Raw genomic sequence first — 19553 nt, 5'->3', positions numbered from 1 at the left:
AAAGCATGTGATAATATTTGAACTTGAGTTATTCTAACTGAACGATGAACAACCTATAATTTTACTGCTGAAAACATCCCACCGTCTGTGAAATGGGACCATCAGAAATATAATGCTATTGCAAGCGGAAAATTAAGCACAGAGGGGGGTTCTCACTAACAGAATGGATCATATTCTTTGTGGGCTCTTTTGTATTGCACTCAGCATGTTTAGCTCTGACGTTCCGTGGTGAGCCCTGCACGAGGCTCAAAACAACATGGGTGACGTCACGACGAGTCAGCCGCCAGAGGAGCGAGTATATGGACGAGAAGAGTCGGACACCATGGTGAGCTCGGACTTTGTTAGCTGTCCATTAAACACCTCATTAAGTTAGATACAGATATTTTTATTTTATTGTTTTAGTGTTTTTATGTTGTTTTTTTTTTATGTTTCGTCTCCATTAGTTTTTAGCTTCCTCGAGGAACCTGCTGTGACTTGCGGCAGTTGGCTAGCTTGTTGATAAACTTCGCCGGCTAGCATCTCTGGTGTAGCATTCACGCTAGCCAACCTTTAATAAATGGCCGTCAAGCTAAGCTACGGTTAATAAAGTTTACGTTAGCTGTTGTGGGTCTTTGCATCTATAGCATTAGCTTTCTCTGCTATATGTTACAGTGATGTAAAACAAATAAACAAGTATAGTGTATAGTGAATACTGGTGGAAGTAATTCACTGTAGAGAGTTAAAGACAATACACGTTCAGAACCGGAGCTTGTTCTCTAGAAGTACTGTAGGACTGGAGTATCACACCGAATTTATGACTCAACATGTCAGTTAGCAGTGAGAATTAATCTAAGAATAACAAGGAAGTTTAGGATAATAAGATGATTTGAGGGGAATCTTTCTTTCTCCAAAGCTGAATTCTTTTGCTTTGTCTCTGAGCATATAGTTCTCTGTGAAGCCATAGATTTGCTTTATAGTGATACAAGCCGCCGGAGACATCAGTATAACTTCAGTTGCATAAGCACACATTGTTAATACGTGCTGTACTCACAAACTCAGGGTTTAAAGCATGTGACACCTCACGCGAGTAGTTCGTGATTGCAGCAAATCTCCCAAAACATTTGGCTGTGTCTTATTGGTTCTATAACTTTATAAAAGCTGGTTTACTTGCATCTTTTCTAGCAGAGAGTAGCTTCAAATGAGCAAACATCCAGTCCACAAGTAAAATGATCTCTTTCCCTGCAGAGAAGAGGCGAACGCCCCATTTTCAGCAGGCAAATAAACCTTAAGTAATTCATCTTTAGTCATCTTTCTTCTTTGTAGATACTGTGCTGTTGCTACTGTTGTAGCTTTTCTGTTAATTTGACTAACTTTCCATAGTTCAGGATACATTTCTGTAATGTAAAACTTCAGGTGGATTTCACGGGCAATAAAATGTCTTTGTTCGCATAATTTTATATATAAGCAGGGTGACAGTGACTGACTCAGCAGGGGTTTCCCACAGAGCAGTGCTTGACTGAGGCTAATAACAAATCATAATTCTTCCCATTAGATGTATGATTTCTGTAGAGACACACTGAGACACATTTAAGCCTCAGTGTACTGATCAAACATCAAGACCAAAGGACATAAGTCCAGTCATTCAGTGCAGTGAAACTGTGATGTTTTCTAAATTGTCCACAGGATTTGAGTCAGCAGGTGGAGAGGTTGATTTTGTGATATGTCTCTGTGGTTGGTTGGAACGTCTGGCGGGGAGTGGTCAAATGTCCTGGTAAAAATAAGTCAATTGCATGGTACCCTTCTGTTGTTTGTCATGCTGTAATTTAACATCTCCCAATGCTAATCAGCAGCAGTTTGAGCTGCTTTTTTTGAGCAGTTCAAAACGCTCTAATAGAATAACAGCTTTTCAGTGCTGTAGCAAAAAGACCTATTGTTTTTTGCTGATTCTCCAGAATGAAAATGAAGCTCACCGGTGGGCCTCTTCTGCTCCTGGTCCTGCTCACTGTCACAGGGCTGAATCGAGCCCAGGTGAAGACCTCTCTCCTGGATTTGACCAACAGCATAAGGAGCATCCTTCCCAATCTCAGCCGACCAGCAAACCACAGCCGCATCTTCTATGCAGTGATGTTTGATGCAGGGAGCACAGGGACACGCATTCATGTCTACACCTTCATCCAGAGTGACTCGGGTAACACTGGGCAGAGCTGGACATCGTCTCAGAATATTCTGACCTGTTTCTCTCTGCTCTTTTACTCATTACAACAGGGTGAAAAGCAGGTTAAATCAAATGTGTATTTACAGCAGAAAGGGTGCCATGTAATGTATTTGTATAGGCTGTGAAATACTTATGCAGTCTGTTTTGCAGTCTCTATTCCTTTCCTCAACTTTCCCGCTATCCTCACAGCCTCTCACTTCTGTAAACCTGTACATTTTCACCTTTGGGTACATAGGCTATGTTTGACTTCATCAACTTTTTAAGTAATAATCCTATTTAGTTACAAGGGGATATATTCTGCATATGTATGCTAAGCAGATTTAGACGTCTTAATGCTTTTAATAGCTGCTGCATGTTTGATGTGGGTGGATCTTGCATTTTTTTTAGTGGAGCTGCCGGTTTTGGACAATGAGATGTTCCATTCCATAAAACCTGGTTTGTCATCATATGCCGACTCCCCTGAAATGGTGAGTTCATTGTCAAATCTAATGAATTACATTGAGCCGAAGGAAAAGGTCCACTGGCTCTGCATTTTATTCATAAAACCTTGCCAGTATCCTCCTCCTCTTGTAGGGGAATTACATTGCCAATGAAAGTAAGTGGGAAGTGAGAAAAGCAAAATAGCGATTGAAGATCCAAGCAGCCTGACATGTAACACAGCATTTTCTCAGCTCTAAACCAGTTACCTTGTTGTCAAAAGCCAGTTCTGAGCAGGGCTGTTCTATAGAGAGCATTATCTGTGTTTTTAAAGGCTGGACACACAGTGAGGATGTTGCTGAAGGTGGCCAAGAAGACTGTGCCTCGTCTGGAGTGGAAGAGGACTCCAGTGGTCCTCAGAGCCACTGCTGGACTTCGGCTGCTGGATGCAAAGAAAGCTCAGGCTCTTTTGGACCAGGTAAAATATTGCACTGGTGCCAAGACATGACTTGACATGACATCGTGGTATGGTAAAGTGCAGTTCTTTTTCATTGGGGATTGGAGAGTTGTTAGGCGCTACCTTGTCTGACACTTACAAAAGAAAGTGCAACATCTTATCCAGGGAAGGAGTAGGCAGAAACATTTTCAGTGCTGTGGCAGGTAGCACAGAGACAAGAGGATGACTATTGTTATCGGAGTGGTATGAGCTTAGTGTGGAGGGGTGTTGTGGAAAGAATAAGACAGTAATGGATGGCTCTGGGGCACCTTGGAAGATAAGTGATACTTTATTAATCCCCCAAAGGGAAATAATTAATCCCTTCAAGCGGAGAGCACCTCCAGATGAGCTACCGAAACAGGAGATAGCATTAAGGCCATTTCTGTCCTGCTTTATTTTCTGTCACCCCTCTTTCTCTCTCTCTCTCTTTCTCTTTCTCTCAATCTGCCCCCTCCTCCTTCACTCTTTCTTCTTCTTGCCCCACAGGTTCAACATGTGTTTGATGAATCTCCTTTTTTGGTCCCAGACAACAGCGTCAGCATAATGAACGGCACAAATGAAGGTAACGTCTGCCTACTCTTTGCCCTAACAAGCAGCACATTCATCAGTTACTGCAGCCACTCTTGTTATTTCTGCAGTACTTTGTTGGTGGCATCGGTGATCCTTCCATCCTACTTTTAGCATGCTGTGCAATTTCTATAACGAATTGTTGTTTACTGCAGACATTTACCTAAATTGCAGTAGATTAGCGCCATCTTTTTATGATGACACTCAAGAAAATGAAATTGCTCTTCACCACAAAGTTGTTGTGACCTAGGATGGCTGTAATTATGTGGAATAAATTTGTTATTGTGTGTTGTGCCACAGTGTAATTAGTCAGCATTTTATCCTTGTTTTTAGATTATAGCTCTTACTCATCTGTTTGCACTTGTGTTTATACATGCCAACTGATATAATTTCCGTGAAAATTTGTTGTCAGCTCTTCTAAAATGTGCTTGTGCGTTCCACCTGAAATGACTGTTTTCTGTCTCTTGGTTTGCAATTTTCCTAATCTCTTTAATGTAGGAATCCTGGCTTGGATATCTGTGAACTTTCTAACAGGTGAGTACTGTCAACTTGTGTCTAACATAACACATCAAATATTTTTCTTAAATATAATTTGTTCCTAAGCTTAGCTACTGTATACTTAAATTTAACTTGGAAGTGTCTGAAGTTGTCACAGTGTCTTATTATGGACCCTAATTCACAACACAAGCTGAATATGTACATCTATGATGTTGTTGCCTAAAGGGATCGCTGTGATCTTTATCAGGCTCAGTATTGGGATTTTATACTCTTGGGTTTCACATTGTGTATCATATAGGCGTTTTGAAGATGGCATCTAAGGTCTGACTGATTAGCTCTTCTGTGTTGTGGCTGCTGGATTGAAGTAGGAAATGTTTTCAGGTCACCTGAAAGCGCAGACCAAGAAGACAGTGGGAATCTTGGATCTGGGAGGCGGATCCACTCAGATTACTTTCCTGCCAAAATTGAGGGTCAGTCATTTGTTTGGATATTTCTGTACAAAGTAAACTCTTTGGTGAATAGTAACCTACTCTTTCCATCCTGTTCCACTGTAGAAAACCATTGAAAGCATACCTGTAGCTGATTACGTTGCCAGATTTGACATCTTCAACACAACCTTTGAATTGTACACTCACAGGTAACAAATTCAATAATTAATATGTTTCATAAATCATATTAATCCTACATTTGAATTACATGTGATAGCATCAATTCAATTCCTCATTTAATCTCTATTCAAAGTGATTTCCATATACTTTAAATGTTGTCCAACTACAAATTCAGGTGACTGTGTTGTTATAACTTCATTTGGATCTGTTTTTCATTTGGAAAACTTCTATTATCTGTTTAGTCATTAGGATGTGAATAATAGGCAAACCATTTGTCTGGCTTGTTTTCAGAATGACTTACTTGTTACATGCACAGTCTGTTCCTGTTTTGTTTTGTAACTGTATAACAATCATTTGACTTCACCCAGTTACCTTGGAAATGGATTGATGGCAGCGCGACTAGCCACACTGGGCGCATTGGGTGCACAAGGTACTGTGCTGTATATGAGGAAATGGTGGTCTGTTGCCATGAGCTGTTCATTGTGAGTGGGTCTCATAAGGATGCAGAAACACAACTGTGCCTTTTTCTCCAGATACTGAATAGAGGAGGCACAGAGGCAAAGATGTTTTTGTGGGATGTACTTCAAGTCTTTCTTTCAAATAAACAATTCAAGTGAGGCCCTGAGATGAATCACCAAAGGGCTTCAGAGAACATTGTGTTAGTGCTTTCTCGAGTCAGTCTCGGGCCACGGTGACCAGGTGTGAAACCGCTGAGCCAGTTAGAAGATTAAATGAGTCATGTCCGTGCTCTCACAGGGCTGGAGTGGCGAGTGTTTAAAAGTTCCTGTCTGCCAAAGAAGTTCAGGGATGAATGGAGCTTTGGAGGCCTGACCTATCAAGTGAGCGGGGACCCAGATGGTAAGATGTTTGTTCAAAGTATAATCAGAGTGTTAAGTCAAGCAGTCAAGTCATTGTGATGTAGTTTAATGCAGGATTTCTGCAGATTACAAACATCCAGAGTTAAGATTTACAGATTTGGGAAATTACATAAACAGACATTTTATGACGGCAGGCGAAAACAGCTGTAGTAATGTCTTCAAAGTCCGTTAAAATGGAGTAATTTGAATTGCGCATAATTTCTTATTGTTGTTCCAATATAAGATGCATTATTAACACTTCTGTCTCTTTTTCTTCTCCAGGTTATGCAGGGTACAAGCTTTGTTATCAGGAAGTACTTAAGGTGGTGAAGGGGATTATTCATCAGCCGCATGAGCTCGAAGACAGCAACGTTTTCTATGCATTCTCCTATTATTTTGACAGAGCAGTGGATGCAGGCCTTATCGGTTAGCACACACTCACACACACCTTACATAATTATACAGACCCTGCAAGATGTTATTATCCATTCCAATGCTAGACAGAGGCAGGAAAACGTGAGTCATCTCCACCTGTCTCAGTGGATTTGACGAGCTATAGGTGTGTAGTTATTAGAGAAATTGCTATCCTCTGCCAGTCCAAGCTGAAAGGGCACAAGCTCTGTTATAAGTATTATGGAAATGTGCATGTAGATCTGCTCTCATAATGAATAGTATAGCATTTTAAATATGAGGAAGATGACCCAAAATCACTCCCTGTTGCAGATGGGGTACAAGGAGGGATGCTGCAGGTCAGAGACTTCAAGAAGAGAGCTAAAGAGGGTGAGAGGGGCAAAGCAATGCAACATTACTATGACACATCTGCAGTTCCCCATACTTGAGACACAGTATGCATCTCAATAGTTTGGATGTTGTGTTTTGTCTCCTCCACTATCTGTAACCCTACCCTCATCTTCTCAGCAGAATACAGATGAGTGATTATTCAACCTAACAGACATGATTCCCCCTTTTGTCTGCTTAGTGTGCAATAAGATGACCAAGTACCCTCCTATCAGTTCTTTCCTGTGTATGGACCTGACCTACATCACTTGTCTGCTCAAGGATGGGTTCGGCTTCAAGGAAAACACCATGCTGCAGGTGAGGCAGTTTTATACAACACAATCAGCAGGATTTGTGGCCTCACGTACAAAAGGAACAGACAGGAAGGAACATTTTTCAAAATGCTGCTAGCACTGTAAAAAAAACTACTCATCTTTAAAGCTGTGTCACTCAGGCTACCGTTGTATGAATAATAAGCTGACATTAAAAGACAAGAGCATAGTTACTTTTAAAATAGCCTCCATTTAGCATTTGTTAGTGCCTTTTTAATAGAAACCAGTTAAAGAGACCATGACACATCAGTAATGAAAAAGATTTCTCACCTTTTTCTTTTGCCCCTGACATTTGTAAAACACAAAAGGTAATATTTTTAAATTGTAGTACAGTCAGACAATGATGCTTATGCCGCAAGACCTCATTTAACAAATGAGTACAAGCCACAAGTCTCCAACACAAAAACAGTAATGAAAAAAGAAAATGCAAATTACGGTATTCAAAAAGAAATTTGTAACTTTTTTTTATTTCAATAAATACAAAAGGCATTTAAGTGATTTGGTGGTGGTTATTTTCTCCTCCTAGTTGACGAAGAAAGTGAACAACGTGGAGTCAAGCTGGGCTTTGGGCGCCACGTTGGACCACTTCCACAACCTGAAGATCCACTGAGAAGGGAGGAACACAACACTGCTGATCCACGTGGTGCTCAATAACAAACAGGACTAATTTCACCAACTTATCTAATATCCTTAGACATCTGCTGTTTGTTTCATACGGACAGAACTAACCTTAGTTTTAAAATGCAGTTCTTCTGAAGCTTGAAAATATTGAACTGTATGAGTAATGTGTGCCTTACTCACAAAACAAGCAAAACACTGGAGGTTGACATTTGAGTGAAAGATGTTACCAATAACACACGGAGTTAATGCAGCTTTGGGCATCATTGGGTGAACACTTTGAGAGAGGTTTTACTGTGTTTTACTCAGGCTCATACAAATGGTAGCTTGGCTTGTTAGACTGATTATGCTGTGCAAGACCAGTGTTTACATGCAGCAATGAGATATACTGTGCTTTAGCAGTTTTAATGTTAAGTATTTTGATATTAGTAATAAGGATATTGGGGTACTACATGTGTCTGGTATATTTTAATTGCACAGTAAATCTTATCAGCTATTGGAAAATTTAAAAAATAAGTGTGACTCATGTTTCTGTTACTGTTAGAGAATACAGTTGCTGCATTTCAACCTCAGACCTCTATTTACAATGATACTGCACATAACAATGCATGGTCATTATATTTTCTTAAACCTTTAAACCCGTCTCAGTATTTCTTTGGGAGTATTTTCAAAAACTTGAGGAAGAAGGTTGTCTGTACAAACTTTGCCATTTCACACTTGTCAAAATAAAACCATCATTGAGTCCTAATTACAAATATCTACAGGGGAGGACATCAGCAGTTAATTTATTTACAAAAAAACAAGGTTTATGTTTAGTCCACTGTAACTGACAGTGTAGCGCTGCTGAGATAGGCAGTGTGTGACGTTTTTCATTATGGCAGACTACAGGAGCGCCACCACATCATCTCCATATGCATGTCCTTCGGTCGTCATGGTCACCAGTTCATGAGGCTGAGAGAGAACTACCACTGAGTCTGCAGAGCCTGGAGGGACGGACACAAAGACAAGTAACATGAATGCTGTCCAGTAGTGAAACACCTGTCAGTTTGTATATATCTACAGTGAACCAGAGTTACTGTCATCTCTACTTCCACATTTGTCCTTGAGTTTCTGCAAGCTTCCACCTGGTTATGCCTTTTGGTTTTAATGCTGACAGAAAAACTGAGGACAAATGGACCAAAATGCAAAGATTCCTATATAAAAGGACAACAGATATCAAAACATTGTGTAGGCAAAAAGCACATTGCTAGATTATAATGTACAGAACAATACACTAATATTAAATCACCATTTAGCTGTGGACTTATGATACAATGGGACAAAATGACACAACACGAGTAAGCACCAAGGTAAAGGTCTGCGTTTGCTGTTTGTTGAGACTGTCAGAGGTTTTGACTGAGCTCTGGTCACTTGTATAGAGTGTTGTTATAATACATAAATACACTAAGAAGTGAATTTCACTGTGCTGTACTACTGGTATCCTTGTGATTACTATTCTGCTTCACCAGTGCAGTTCTCTAGTGTTTGGCGAATAAACTGTTCAAGTTTAGTTCGTACATAATTCAGTCAAAGAATAAGGGAATATAATATAAAAATAATACTATTAATACTAATATATAAAATAATTACACTAATATAAATCCACAGTGCATATTAAAGAAGCAACTCATTTTCAAGAGAAAGGAACGATTTAGGTACAGGCACTGCACCGGCTGATAAATACTGCAGCCTTGTGTTAACAGTGTTACCTGCATCAGAAGTCAAAACAAATGTATATTGTGGGACCAAGCTGACAGCATGGGACCAATAATTGAGTGTTAGAATAGAATAAGCACCATGTAGCTTGGCTGTTGAGCACTCCAGTTGTAAAATATTACTGTAAGTAGTAGTCCAAGAGTAAATCATAGTTCCTAACAACTGTAGCAGTCTATCCGAGACCAGCAGCAAGACCGAAGGCCAAGAAGACACATGGCCAGTCAGACAGGGAGAGGTTTGTAAAGCAGACTGCTTACAGTTTTGAAGATAAACATCCGACCAAAGACAGCAATAATATTAAGTAGAGCGAGATGCCGACAAGCTGTTTGCTTCAATCCTGACAATCATCACTTAAATATAATAAAGAGTTTTCAAAGCAACATAAAACTACACAGAACGCAAAGATGCCTGAAAGCTGCTACCTGAAAATCTGACAAAACATCCCAAAGTAGTGACAATTTGGCCAAACATGCAAAAGCTGGACTGTCAAAGAGTAACAGTAGTTACCAAAAGACAAGCAGTGAGGGAAAAACACTTAACAGGACAGTCCCAACACCACAGGCTGACTCAGAACCTCTGACCTTAACATTGTGAGCTTCATTGAATTAACATTTACAGCAGGGTTCCTGTATCGTCAGCAGACATTTGCCCCTCCTTCGGTATGTGTTGTGTTTTCCCTGCCACACGTGTGCACACACCTACCTGGTGATCTCAGCATGGCATGGTGAAGATTCATGGGCTCCACAGTTGTTGTCATGTTTTCTCCGTCAGCTTCCAGGAGGCTGCTTTGTGTCAGAGCCTCTGCTGTCAGTGGCAAACACACAACAAACTTAACACAAGTATGAAATGGAGTGACACGCTGTAATTAATCCGCTATCTTGAAAGACTTACACCCAACAACTTAGTGTTAAGTCTGAAAAATCTATGCCCTAACCTGACACCTGCAGATAATTACTTTCCCAGTTACCTTTTGACTCCTGTATGAGAAAGTCTTTTCTGCTTGTTTAGGACTGCAGCTATTCCAGCCCAGTTAATTGAATCCATTCACCCAGTATAAATAACACAAAAAACTACATCTATGTTGTGAAGCTGCATCTTTGCTCCGCTTTTACAAAAGACCAGCCTCTTTGGGGAGACTGACCCGAATAAATCTGCTGTTTATAATTAGAGCTTTGGCAGCGTTTCCTCTGTGGTGATTCAGCTGCGGTGCTTCCCACTGCTACAGAAATATGACAAGGATGCAAATGCTCTGTCTGCTCTCAGTTCTACGGGAACAAAATACTAATTTAAGATGATTTTGTGCAATTAGACCATATGTTGGAATGTAAAGAGCTCACTGACAAGATACGTTTAATCTGAAGAGGTGCTGAAAGTGATAAAGAGAATAGGCATGCGGGCAACTTTCCCACAGCTGCAGTCAGTGGGAGATTTAGTCAAGTATCCGCTCATTTATCTCAGTAAATTGTAAGGTGAGGGTAAGCAGACATTTTCATAAGGCAAGAGAAGCCTGAAGATGTGAATTTGAGTTACTGAGCCATTTCTAGCCATTTTTGGTGATTACACACTTTTGAGATGAATGTGACCCCATCGCAAAACGCCTTACAGACCTATTTCTGAAGTAGAGTTGTGCTGTCTCTGCTCCTCAGTGCAGTCTAAAACAATTCAGCTATTGGCCCTGAAGACTAAAAATTTGAATGATAAATTTTTAAGTGCTGAAGGGCATTAATTATTCAAGAAATGTTCCTAAATGTAACTAAACCAACACCATCTCCATGCACATTTTAAGTTGTATGGGCTGCTTGAAGCTCCATAATCCAAGGATTAGCATTACCACCTACTGCACTGTGTGTGTGTGTGTGTGTATGAGAGGTGGAGAGAAATGAAATGAAGAGAAAGACCTGTTTCTCTGCTTTCACTACTGAGCCCCTCCTCTCCATGCCTCTTCCTCATGTGGACGTTTCTGCTGCCAGATTGAGAGAAAGTCTTCCCACAGATCCCGCAGTGATGAGGCTTCTCACCTGGGAAGCACAGCCACAAAACCCAGAAGTCAGGTACTATCCTCTGATCCCTTCTGAACTGATACAGCCATGCATCTTTTCTACACAATATCTGTAGCACACCAATTACAAAAAGAAAAAAAAAAGGACTCAGCTCAGCTCAGCTGTACAGCTGTAAACTCTGTCCCACTCACCAGAATGTACGAGCATGTGTTTTCGTAGACTGGAATACTCTGCAAAGGATCGCCCACAACCATCTGCTTCACACAGAAAAGGCTTCTCTCCTGGAAATGGCCACCCACCACGGGCATGAACACACGAACACACACACACACACACACACACACACACACAAAGATTAGCGAAACTCAAACTACAAAGGCTTAAAGTAGTAAACTCATTATTGCAGTATATGTTCAAAGTGAAAACACTCTGAAAGTGTAGAATGCAGCTTTTTTGTTGTTTATAGACCCCACGGTGACAGCTGACCTACTTTGATGCACACAAGGTAAAAAATGTCATAGAGTTCCATCCAACTAAGTGGATATCACAGCTCATAGAAAGTTGCTCTTCCAGACATATGGGCAAAATATAAACATATAGTGTATAATGTAGCTGGTCTGCTAACAGGTCCCTCGATAAAAGCAGACTGTGGAACAGGCCATCAAAATCTTAATATCACCCTAGATAAAATATGACAGAGTGCTGTTACTTATTGCAGCAGTGAAACGGAGGCGCCAGTGCTGCTGACTCTTCACATCACCAGCCTTGACTGCACCAAGGAAGCACTACATGAGCAGACTGAAATGGCCTGAGTCATTTATTACTTGAGTGTTTGGGGTTTTATACGTGGGTATACGGTGCTCCCTACCTGTGTGTATGCGCCTGTGGTTCTTCAGGTTTCCAGCGGTGGTGAACTTCTTGCCACAGTTCTTCTCCTTGCAGATGAAGGGCTTCTCGCCATTATGAGTCCTCATGTGTACCTGCAGCCTCTGCAGCACGTAGAAGCTCTTCCCGCAGCCTTCTGCGCCGCACCTGAACATTCGGTCGTTCCTGGGAGATGAGATAACCAAACAAACAAGGCTTGCTGTCCTCTGTGCACGCGATTCATTTGCAACAGCTCGCCACAAGGTTGGACAGGGCAACCACAAATAGATTTCCTACAGTGATGTAAAGAGAGCTCCAGCAGTACGAGTGCGAACTTCTTCTAAGGCTCAGCTGTGTTTCTCCTCTGTTTTCCATTGGTGGTTTGTGGTGGAGGCAGACAGAGCCACCAAACACTTTGTGATCACTCCTCCACCCAAGCTGTAAAACATCTGTACAATGCTGATCTAGCACATCTGTCTTGTACAAAGAATGGTAATAAACTAATTACACTTCATCTCAAAAGCCCTGAAAAGAAGTGTATAACTGAATTAGTATTTACTCTGATTTCTCCCGTATTACACAATAAATTCCATTGTCAATTATATTACAATTTTTATCGTAAATAATAAAATGTTTCAATATATAATGAAATTTTGTGAAAATTATAATTATTCATTTTGTTTTGTTTTCTTCCACTTATCCCAGATCACGGGGGCAGCAGTGCGGCCACTTCCACCAGCTCATCCGGGAGGGGGACACCAAGGCGTCCCCACGCCAGACGACAGATATAATCACTCCATCGTGTCCTGGGTCTGCCCTGGGGCCTCCTCCTGGATGGACATGCCCGAAACAACTCCACATAGAGACGCCCGGGAGGCATCTTGACCAGGTGCCTGAACCACCTCAACTGGCTCCTCTCGACATGAAGAACCAGTGGCTTTACTCTGAGCTCGTCTTGGATGCCCAAGCTCCTCACCCTATCTCTAAGGCTGAGCATATTCACCCTGCTCTTACTATTACTATTAAATTAGTTACTGGTTTTGGCACTTTTTGTAACATTTCTTGAAAAGATACACACACTGTTTGGACAAAATGTCTGCACAGTTTTTTCATTTTTATTTTTCAACTTGGAAAATGTTCCAGATTAGCCAGAATTTTTACAGGATTGGCTTGTGATATTTTGGCAGCATCTTGTTGGGACTGCTGCCTGGGTCAGTTACCTTCTGTTGCTGTGTGTTGTGCGTTACCTGTGTGTTTTGAGGTGGTATTTGAGATGAGCTGGCCAGGTGAACGTCCTGCAGCAGCCTTCAAACGAGCAGCGGAGGATTTGCTTGGAGAGGGGGCGGCTGGTTCTAGGCGGCTTGTCCCCATCTGCTGTCAGGCTGTGTGTGTGGTCACCTAGGCAACCAAAAGAGGAAAGTGAGCTGGGTTGTGCAGAAAACAATCCAAGTGTGCCAGACAGCTGGCCTCTAGAGCCTGGCTATATAAAAGCTAATCATCAGATACTAACTGAGACCCGCTGAACAACTGCAACCGAAAGAAAACAACCTGCAATCACTCCCTTTTCACTTGCTCGGACTCCCTGCTCTGAATGCCTTTAACAGGTTCAATTTAGCTTACGGTGTGCCAGCAGTAATGCACGTATAACTGACATCCCACTGCTGAAGGAAACCTGTCTACTGTAATGCAAGTTAGTGGGAGGGCAGCCATTAGACTGGCTCAAAAAGTGGAGTTTTAGTCCCATGCTGAAACACAGTCTGCTGTAGACATTTTATTTAACAATGTACAAAGTATTTTCTGCCATTTCTTAACTGCCACACTAGCTCAGAAGAACAAGAGGAAGAATGTGCCAGAATGTGTTCATTTTTTGGTCTCAGGGCTGGATTCAAATAGTAATTTTTCTTCTCTTCTTTACGAACCGTTCTTACATGGCCCTAATAGAAATATAATGACGTCAGGGATAAATGTGAAGAAATCATAAGGAGGTAAGGAAAGAACACCTATGTTAATAGTCTTAGACTTAAACTAGGCCATAATTTCACCTAAGGCAAGTCACTTTTCAGTACTGCTTAAGTAAAGAATTGTGGGAAAACTACACATCTCCTCTGCTTACAGACAGGAAACACCGAGGCAACCTTCCTCAGCATGCTGGGAATTCAACCACACACCATGTGTCAAAATGTGGCATATGCAAATTCCAAGATGCCGAAAGCTGTGAGTAACTTCATTTAAATAGGGTTATTTTGCAGAAAATTATAAAATGTTTAATGTCACAGCAAAGACAACATGCAGCGACAGTAGCACAAAAAGCAGCGAAACAGAAAAAGCGTTTCTAAAGAAGCAGCGCTGAAGTGAAAGATTTTAAACGATGGAAAACAGATGCAAGTTGGGAAGGGGGAAAATAAAATGGGAGAACACTCTAATATCACTTTTATAACCAGGACCTCTGGCTGCAATTCGGCTCAGAGGGAGTTCAAAGATCGGAGATGTAGCTAGGAGCCACTTTCTTGAATGTCATGGAGAAAATCTTATCTAACAGGCAGCCCGTGGAGGGATGTGATGCCTGACTCAAGGTGTGGGTCAACAGCTTGCTAAGGCGCTGTGTGCTGGAGGAAAGGATCGTCTGTCTCAGATCAGAGATGAAAGCTTTACAGTAAACTAGAGAGAGGAGAGATCAAGGCAGGGAAAACTTTTAACTATGTGAGCAACAGATTAAGACATCGTTTTGGCAAGTAAAGAAGCTGAAATAAACAGCCCCTGACAATCAAAGCAGGAGTTTGGAAACTATTTTCAACACATTTTTATCACACTTAATTTTGATAGCTGTTAACAAACATGGTACCAGTAACCTGTTTAGATAGCTGCTTGTACTGAAATGTGAGGATAAACCACATGAAAAAGACCAGAGTTGAGCAGTTCTTGTCAGATGAGGTGTTACAGGGAGACCTACAGGCCTATAGCTATCAAACTTTTCATACATCTGAATATAAGGTACCCTCTCTGAAGCCTGCAACCACCATCGTACTAAATGGACATCAACTCTTAATAGACAAAGCACAACAAACACTCATCATCTTTCAGGAGAATGTGGCACTAACAGCTCCACTGGAGACTTGTAAACTCATGCAGACAAATATACAAATGCATTTTGATTAAGCAACCTACAATGAGAAGTGATGAACACAGACTGAGTCAGTGCTGATTACACCACAGTTTTATCTCATCCCTGACCTCATTTCTCTTCTCTGTCTGTGGTACCTGCTATAAGCAAGCCAGCTGATGCCATCTTACCAAAATGTGCTGCTTTCCGTACTCAGCCTTATTTTCATTTTGTAGTTTTTTTTTTCGCTGTCTAAAACACCAACACTACATCATAGACAGCTGTAAAGCACATTGCCACTTTCACAGCACACAACACAGCAACAATGTCAAGTATTGTCTTCTGAAGATTTTGTTTGGCTTTACTTTCCAGAATAAACGACCTCTAAAATCATTTGTGCCTGTAATGATAAGATAGAGTGGCTTTACCGTTACTGACACTTGCAGCTCTGGCATCCTGGCTGGCCTTGGCATCTCTAGCAAGCTGTGCCCTCGTGGCGGCAATCAGGCTGTCATGTGCCAGCTCCTGTACCCGCAAATACCAGGGAGCACTGCCATCTATCCCATAGTCCCCTGATGAGACCCCCTCATCATCGTCTTCGCCGGCGCCATCTGCAGCGAAGATCAGCGACTCTGAGGAGGCTGTGATGCCTGAGAGGCAACGAAAGGCAGGAGGAGAATCACTGTGAAACAAGAAATTCAAGGCCAAGGCAACTTTCTGCAAGATTATCAGTGGCCTGAGCCCCTTTAGGTCACAATTCTGAATTCATTATTATCCTCCCATCGTGCTCAGCAGTTTAATGTTTAATGAGTGCAATGTTATGGCTTTTTCTTCTGGAAAGCTGAGACGATACAAGCCAACAGATACACTCAAAATAGACATAAACACACTAAAAAAATATCCTATTTTTATTTAGGATTAGAATTTAATTCACATAAGACAAAACTTGATTTAGTCAACTGAAAAGTCTTTCCTAACGTTCGCACTGCTCACCCAGTCACAGACAGAACAGCACACTGCACAAAAGGTGTATGTCAAGAGACCAAAATTAATTTTTTGGCTCTCCTGCCGAGGGCTGCTGAACCAAGAGATTGTGCCTGCCAAGGATTATTTCTTCCAGCCAAAATAATTCACAGTTTTTTGTTCATGAAAATGTGTCACCCCATTTCTTTTTAGCGCTGTGTGAAGAATCAAGAGCCATGCGAGACACAAAGTACTGACACAAGACCAGATTTAGAGCTTTGCTGTAGAACTTCTCAATCCATCAGGAAGTGGCTCATCGAATAGGAATAACGTAAGATGTTATTATTTTCATTACTGTCTTAACTGTTTTCAATTTACTGTAAGAAAACAGGAAGAGATCCCAAATACAAGTCAATGACAGGTGCAAACTTTTCAACTTTCAAATTTCAAACTTTAGCACGTGTGAATAGATAACAGGTGGTTGCTTAGTGTCCCTTTACCTTTTGCAAGGTTCAGTAGGACATAGGAAGTGCTGTCTGACTGTTGTAGGTCATGGAGGATGGGTGGAGGGCTGGGTGAGGACCGTGGATGAGAGTGCGTCTGGACCACTAAGGGGCTTCGTGCTGACACACCTCCGAACTCTGACAGGGAGGGAGAACTCTCAGGCTCATGGCTCAGGCCCCCATCTGAACAAAACAGTGTTTGTTAGTGTTGATCCTGAGTCAATGCGTCATACTGCGTGTCAAGTACAAACCAATACATTTATAAGGTTTCAAGGATGCACACAATGTAGTGTGGAGAAGAAACACCACACATAAACATATCTGTGTTCACATACAAGAAAACTCCACAACAACTATATATATATATATATATATATATAAAAAGATCCAATATTTATGATAAATTCTATCTGCGCTGTCAAATATGCCTCTTTTATTCAAAGTGGGTTTACATGGAACCACACACACAAACTACGGATACAATGGATCATCTGTCCATCCAAATAGAAAAATGATTAATGCTTAGGTATCTTAAGCAGCTAATGTGCTTTACTGAGGGCTAAAGCTACACCAAATATCAGTGTTTTCCACAGCAAAGTCAGGTGGAGCTTGTTCAGAGATTTCTTTATAGCACATGTTAGGAGACAATGCAACACTGATCCAAACCTACAGGGCATGGAGAAGAATTATGAACAGACTTGTGGCAAAACTTTATAAACCTTGCTTTGCCAAACGGTCATTTGGTCAATGGTCATTTTTTGTTTGTTTGTTATGTCATGGCCTCTGCACTGGAATGTATTTTGGATGTGTATGACTTAACCATTTTGATACAGAACTGGGTCAACACGAAGATAAAAGAAATAATCTCCGGATGGACAGGACAGCTAAACAATGAGCTGAAAGTCAGTACAAAGCACAGTGAAACTGAAGGGAGCTGCATATTTAGGAGGTAGTTCTGTGTAGGATCATAACTACAAGTAACCCCTTTCACACTGTTTTCATACTACCATTTGACCCACAGTATTTGGAAAAAAATTATATCCTCTTTAAAATTACAGATAATGATTTAGACACTGTTTTCAAAAGACACTGTTTTTTCAAAAATGATTTGCCTTGTTAATGTTGTATACTATTCTTCAGTTACTTCAGATGTGAGCGATAAAACAAACATGATTGGATTGGATTGTGATACTGTCACCCATGAACTGAGGATTGAGGGACCTTGTAGAGTTGACAGTGGACGTGTCAAACATGAAAGATGAAAGATGAAAGATGAAAGTGACATATTTTGTCATTGGAGGGAACTCACTCCAACGAAATTTGTTCTCTGCATTTAACCCACCCAAGTGACGTGCGCACACACACACAGCAAACCCGGGGCAGTGGGCGACCGCGTGCAGCGCCCGGGGAGCAGTGGGGGTTAGGTACCTTGCTCAAGGGTACCTCAGCCATGGACACCAGTACGGGGAGTCGAACCAGCGATCCACCGGTTACGGGTCCGACACCCTAACCGCTGATCCACGACTGCCCCTATTGTGCTACAACTGCACACTCTGGCGCTCACAGCAAAAGAGATAGCACTATTACAATCAGTCACTGTAGGTATAGTGTGACCCGCAGCAACAATGGAAAATGTTAGTAGTTTGGTCTGTGGTGGACAGGACCGGAGCAGTGAGCAGCTGCTGACCTGTGAGCTCCAGCGGGCTGCACAGCGAGCTCTCAGCTGGAGCCAGCAGAGGCAGGCAGGAGTGTTTGGACTCTGAATCCTCCAGACCCTGCACCAACGGGATGGATGCGTTCTGTACAAACTGCACCAGCAGCTGAGAGGACAAAAAGAAAAGAGCCTAAGCGTGATACCAAGTACAGTCAGGATGTGAAGCTCGTGTCTTATTCAAAATCACAACAACGTCTAGCCCTTCAATGGAGAAGGAGCATGAAAACGATGAGAAGTTTACCTCTGGTTTGGAGTCAAGCTCATCAGAAAGCATCGGTCACCCTGTGTGGAACCTGAAGAATAAGAGAATAACACTGTGCAATCCAGCGCACAAAACTTTGACACGATTTGTTTAAGTCTAATCAAAATAAAACTTACCTAAAACCGGACCTGATAAATGTGGGATTCACTGTCGGTCATAAGCGTGGGGCGCAGGTCATCTTTGGGTCAAAACCATCGCACAATCTGCAGAAAAGCAACATGACGAAACGACAAATCATCAAGTATACATCTTAGCTGACAGCCAAAGCCCAACTAACCTACCGGTCAAACAGTGTAGCTAAATGTGGATAGAGGTCTAAACTGTTACTGTATTGCACATAAACAGGCAAATGACAGACTGCGTTGTTAACTTAGCTAGCAGGGTTAGCAGTTACCAAACTAGCTACCGGGGCTAACAGAGAAATGTTAGCTACCCGGTGCCCAAGCCTGGTCGCTGACGATACACCGAGCATAGTTAACGACATTAAATCTTTAAGAACATGAAACTAATTCCTTTACCTCGTAATGGTTGTGTAACCGAACTACAGCGTGTCAGAAAGTGGACAATTGTACCAAAACAGAGAAGCAGATTTGTTCTACGGAGTCTCTGATGGAACAATGTTAGAACACTTCCGCGTTTTGCATACCGGGAACCTGTATCGACGACGCCACCCAGTGGCCAAAACGTCCAAAGCTCATAAGGCCAAACAAAATTTACGCTGAATTCATAAAGATATTGAGTCATTACAGCTTTTCGGTAAGTAAAGAAATAAAATAAATATATGTATCTCAAAGTCTAACTTAACATTTGTTTTAAAATAATAGATATATTGTATTCCACCAAATACCTTAATCTAACATCCCTTAATTGGTGTTTGAGGGCAGATGCACTGAAGACATTATATTGTTAATCCTCGATGTTAACACATCGATACAGTGTGAAACAAATTGTACTACTGCAAGAGTCACTAATTTGCTATCAAGACTGCAGTCTTTTTAAATAAAACTAAATCATGTATATTTTATCAT

The 19553-nt window shown here is 41.4% G+C and overlaps 2 protein-coding genes across 5 annotated transcripts; one reads left to right on the top strand and one right to left on the bottom strand.

Annotated features, from left to right (window-relative positions):
- Nucleotides 1-189: 189 nt before the first annotated feature.
- Nucleotides 190-8002, top strand: LOC124050657 (ectonucleoside triphosphate diphosphohydrolase 5-like). 2 transcript variants are annotated; one of them, XM_046373403.1, is made up of 15 exons: nt 210-325; nt 1663-1750; nt 1932-2167; nt 2582-2661; nt 2946-3089; nt 3594-3669; nt 4173-4208; nt 4554-4642; nt 4727-4809; nt 5149-5210; nt 5537-5638; nt 5920-6063; nt 6361-6417; nt 6617-6732; nt 7273-8002. In XM_046373403.1, the coding sequence occupies exons 3-15, from the start codon at nt 1933-1935 to the stop codon at nt 7354-7356; spliced, it is 1308 nt and encodes a 435-aa protein (XP_046229359.1). In that variant the 5' UTR covers nt 210-325; nt 1663-1750; nt 1932; the 3' UTR covers nt 7357-8002. The 2 variants fall into 2 exon arrangements, with proteins under 2 accessions (XP_046229358.1, XP_046229359.1); XM_046373402.1 differs by lacking the exon at nt 1663-1750 and having other exon boundaries at nt 190-325.
- On the bottom strand, nt 7194-19202 carry znf410 (zinc finger protein 410). Of its 3 annotated transcripts, XR_006841667.1 has the most exons (13): nt 19044-19202; nt 18642-18728; nt 18505-18556; nt 18237-18369; nt 16547-16732; nt 15512-15733; nt 13231-13381; nt 11988-12169; nt 11311-11400; nt 11018-11137; nt 9822-9923; nt 8175-8347; nt 7194-7352 (listed from the first exon to the last, which is right to left on the bottom strand). XR_006841667.1 is itself a non-coding variant. In XM_046373400.1 (12 exons), exons 3-12 carry the CDS (start codon nt 18535-18537, stop codon nt 8247-8249), a joined length of 1320 nt encoding a protein of 439 aa, XP_046229356.1. In that variant the 5' UTR covers nt 18538-18556; nt 18642-18728; nt 19044-19202; the 3' UTR covers nt 7194-8246. The 3 variants fall into 3 exon arrangements, 2 of the variants coding, with proteins under 2 accessions (XP_046229356.1, XP_046229357.1); XM_046373400.1 differs by having other exon boundaries at nt 7194-8347; XM_046373401.1 differs by having other exon boundaries at nt 7194-8347; nt 9822-9920.
- Between the last annotated feature and the right edge of the window lie 351 nt (nt 19203-19553).

This window comes from Scatophagus argus, chromosome 19, assembly GCF_020382885.2.
Source record: "Scatophagus argus isolate fScaArg1 chromosome 19, fScaArg1.pri, whole genome shotgun sequence".
NCBI lineage: Eukaryota > Metazoa > Chordata > Actinopteri > Scatophagidae > Scatophagus > Scatophagus argus.
This window is presented reverse-complemented; position numbering and strand designations above follow the sequence as displayed.

Coding starts and splice junctions, on each gene's coding strand:
- LOC124050657 (XM_046373402.1), top strand. CDS start 1,933: ATGAAAATGAAGCTCACCGGTGGGCCTCTTCTGCTCCTGGTCCTGCTC. Junction 6,064..6,360: donor AGTGGATGCAGGCCTTATCG/GTTAGCACACAC, acceptor TCCCTGTTGCAG/ATGGGGTACAAGGAGGGATG. Junction 6,418..6,616: donor CAAGAAGAGAGCTAAAGAGG/GTGAGAGGGGCA, acceptor TTGTCTGCTTAG/TGTGCAATAAGATGACCAAG.
- znf410 (XM_046373400.1), bottom strand. CDS start 18,537: ATGCTTTCTGATGAGCTTGACTCCAAACCAGAG. Junction 15,734..16,546: donor CCTACTGAACCTTGCAAAAG/GTAAAGGGACAC, acceptor GTTGCCTCTCAG/GCATCACAGCCTCCTCAGAG. Junction 12,170..13,230: donor TACCACCTCAAAACACACAG/GTAACGCACAAC, acceptor CTCATCTCCCAG/GAACGACCGAATGTTCAGGT.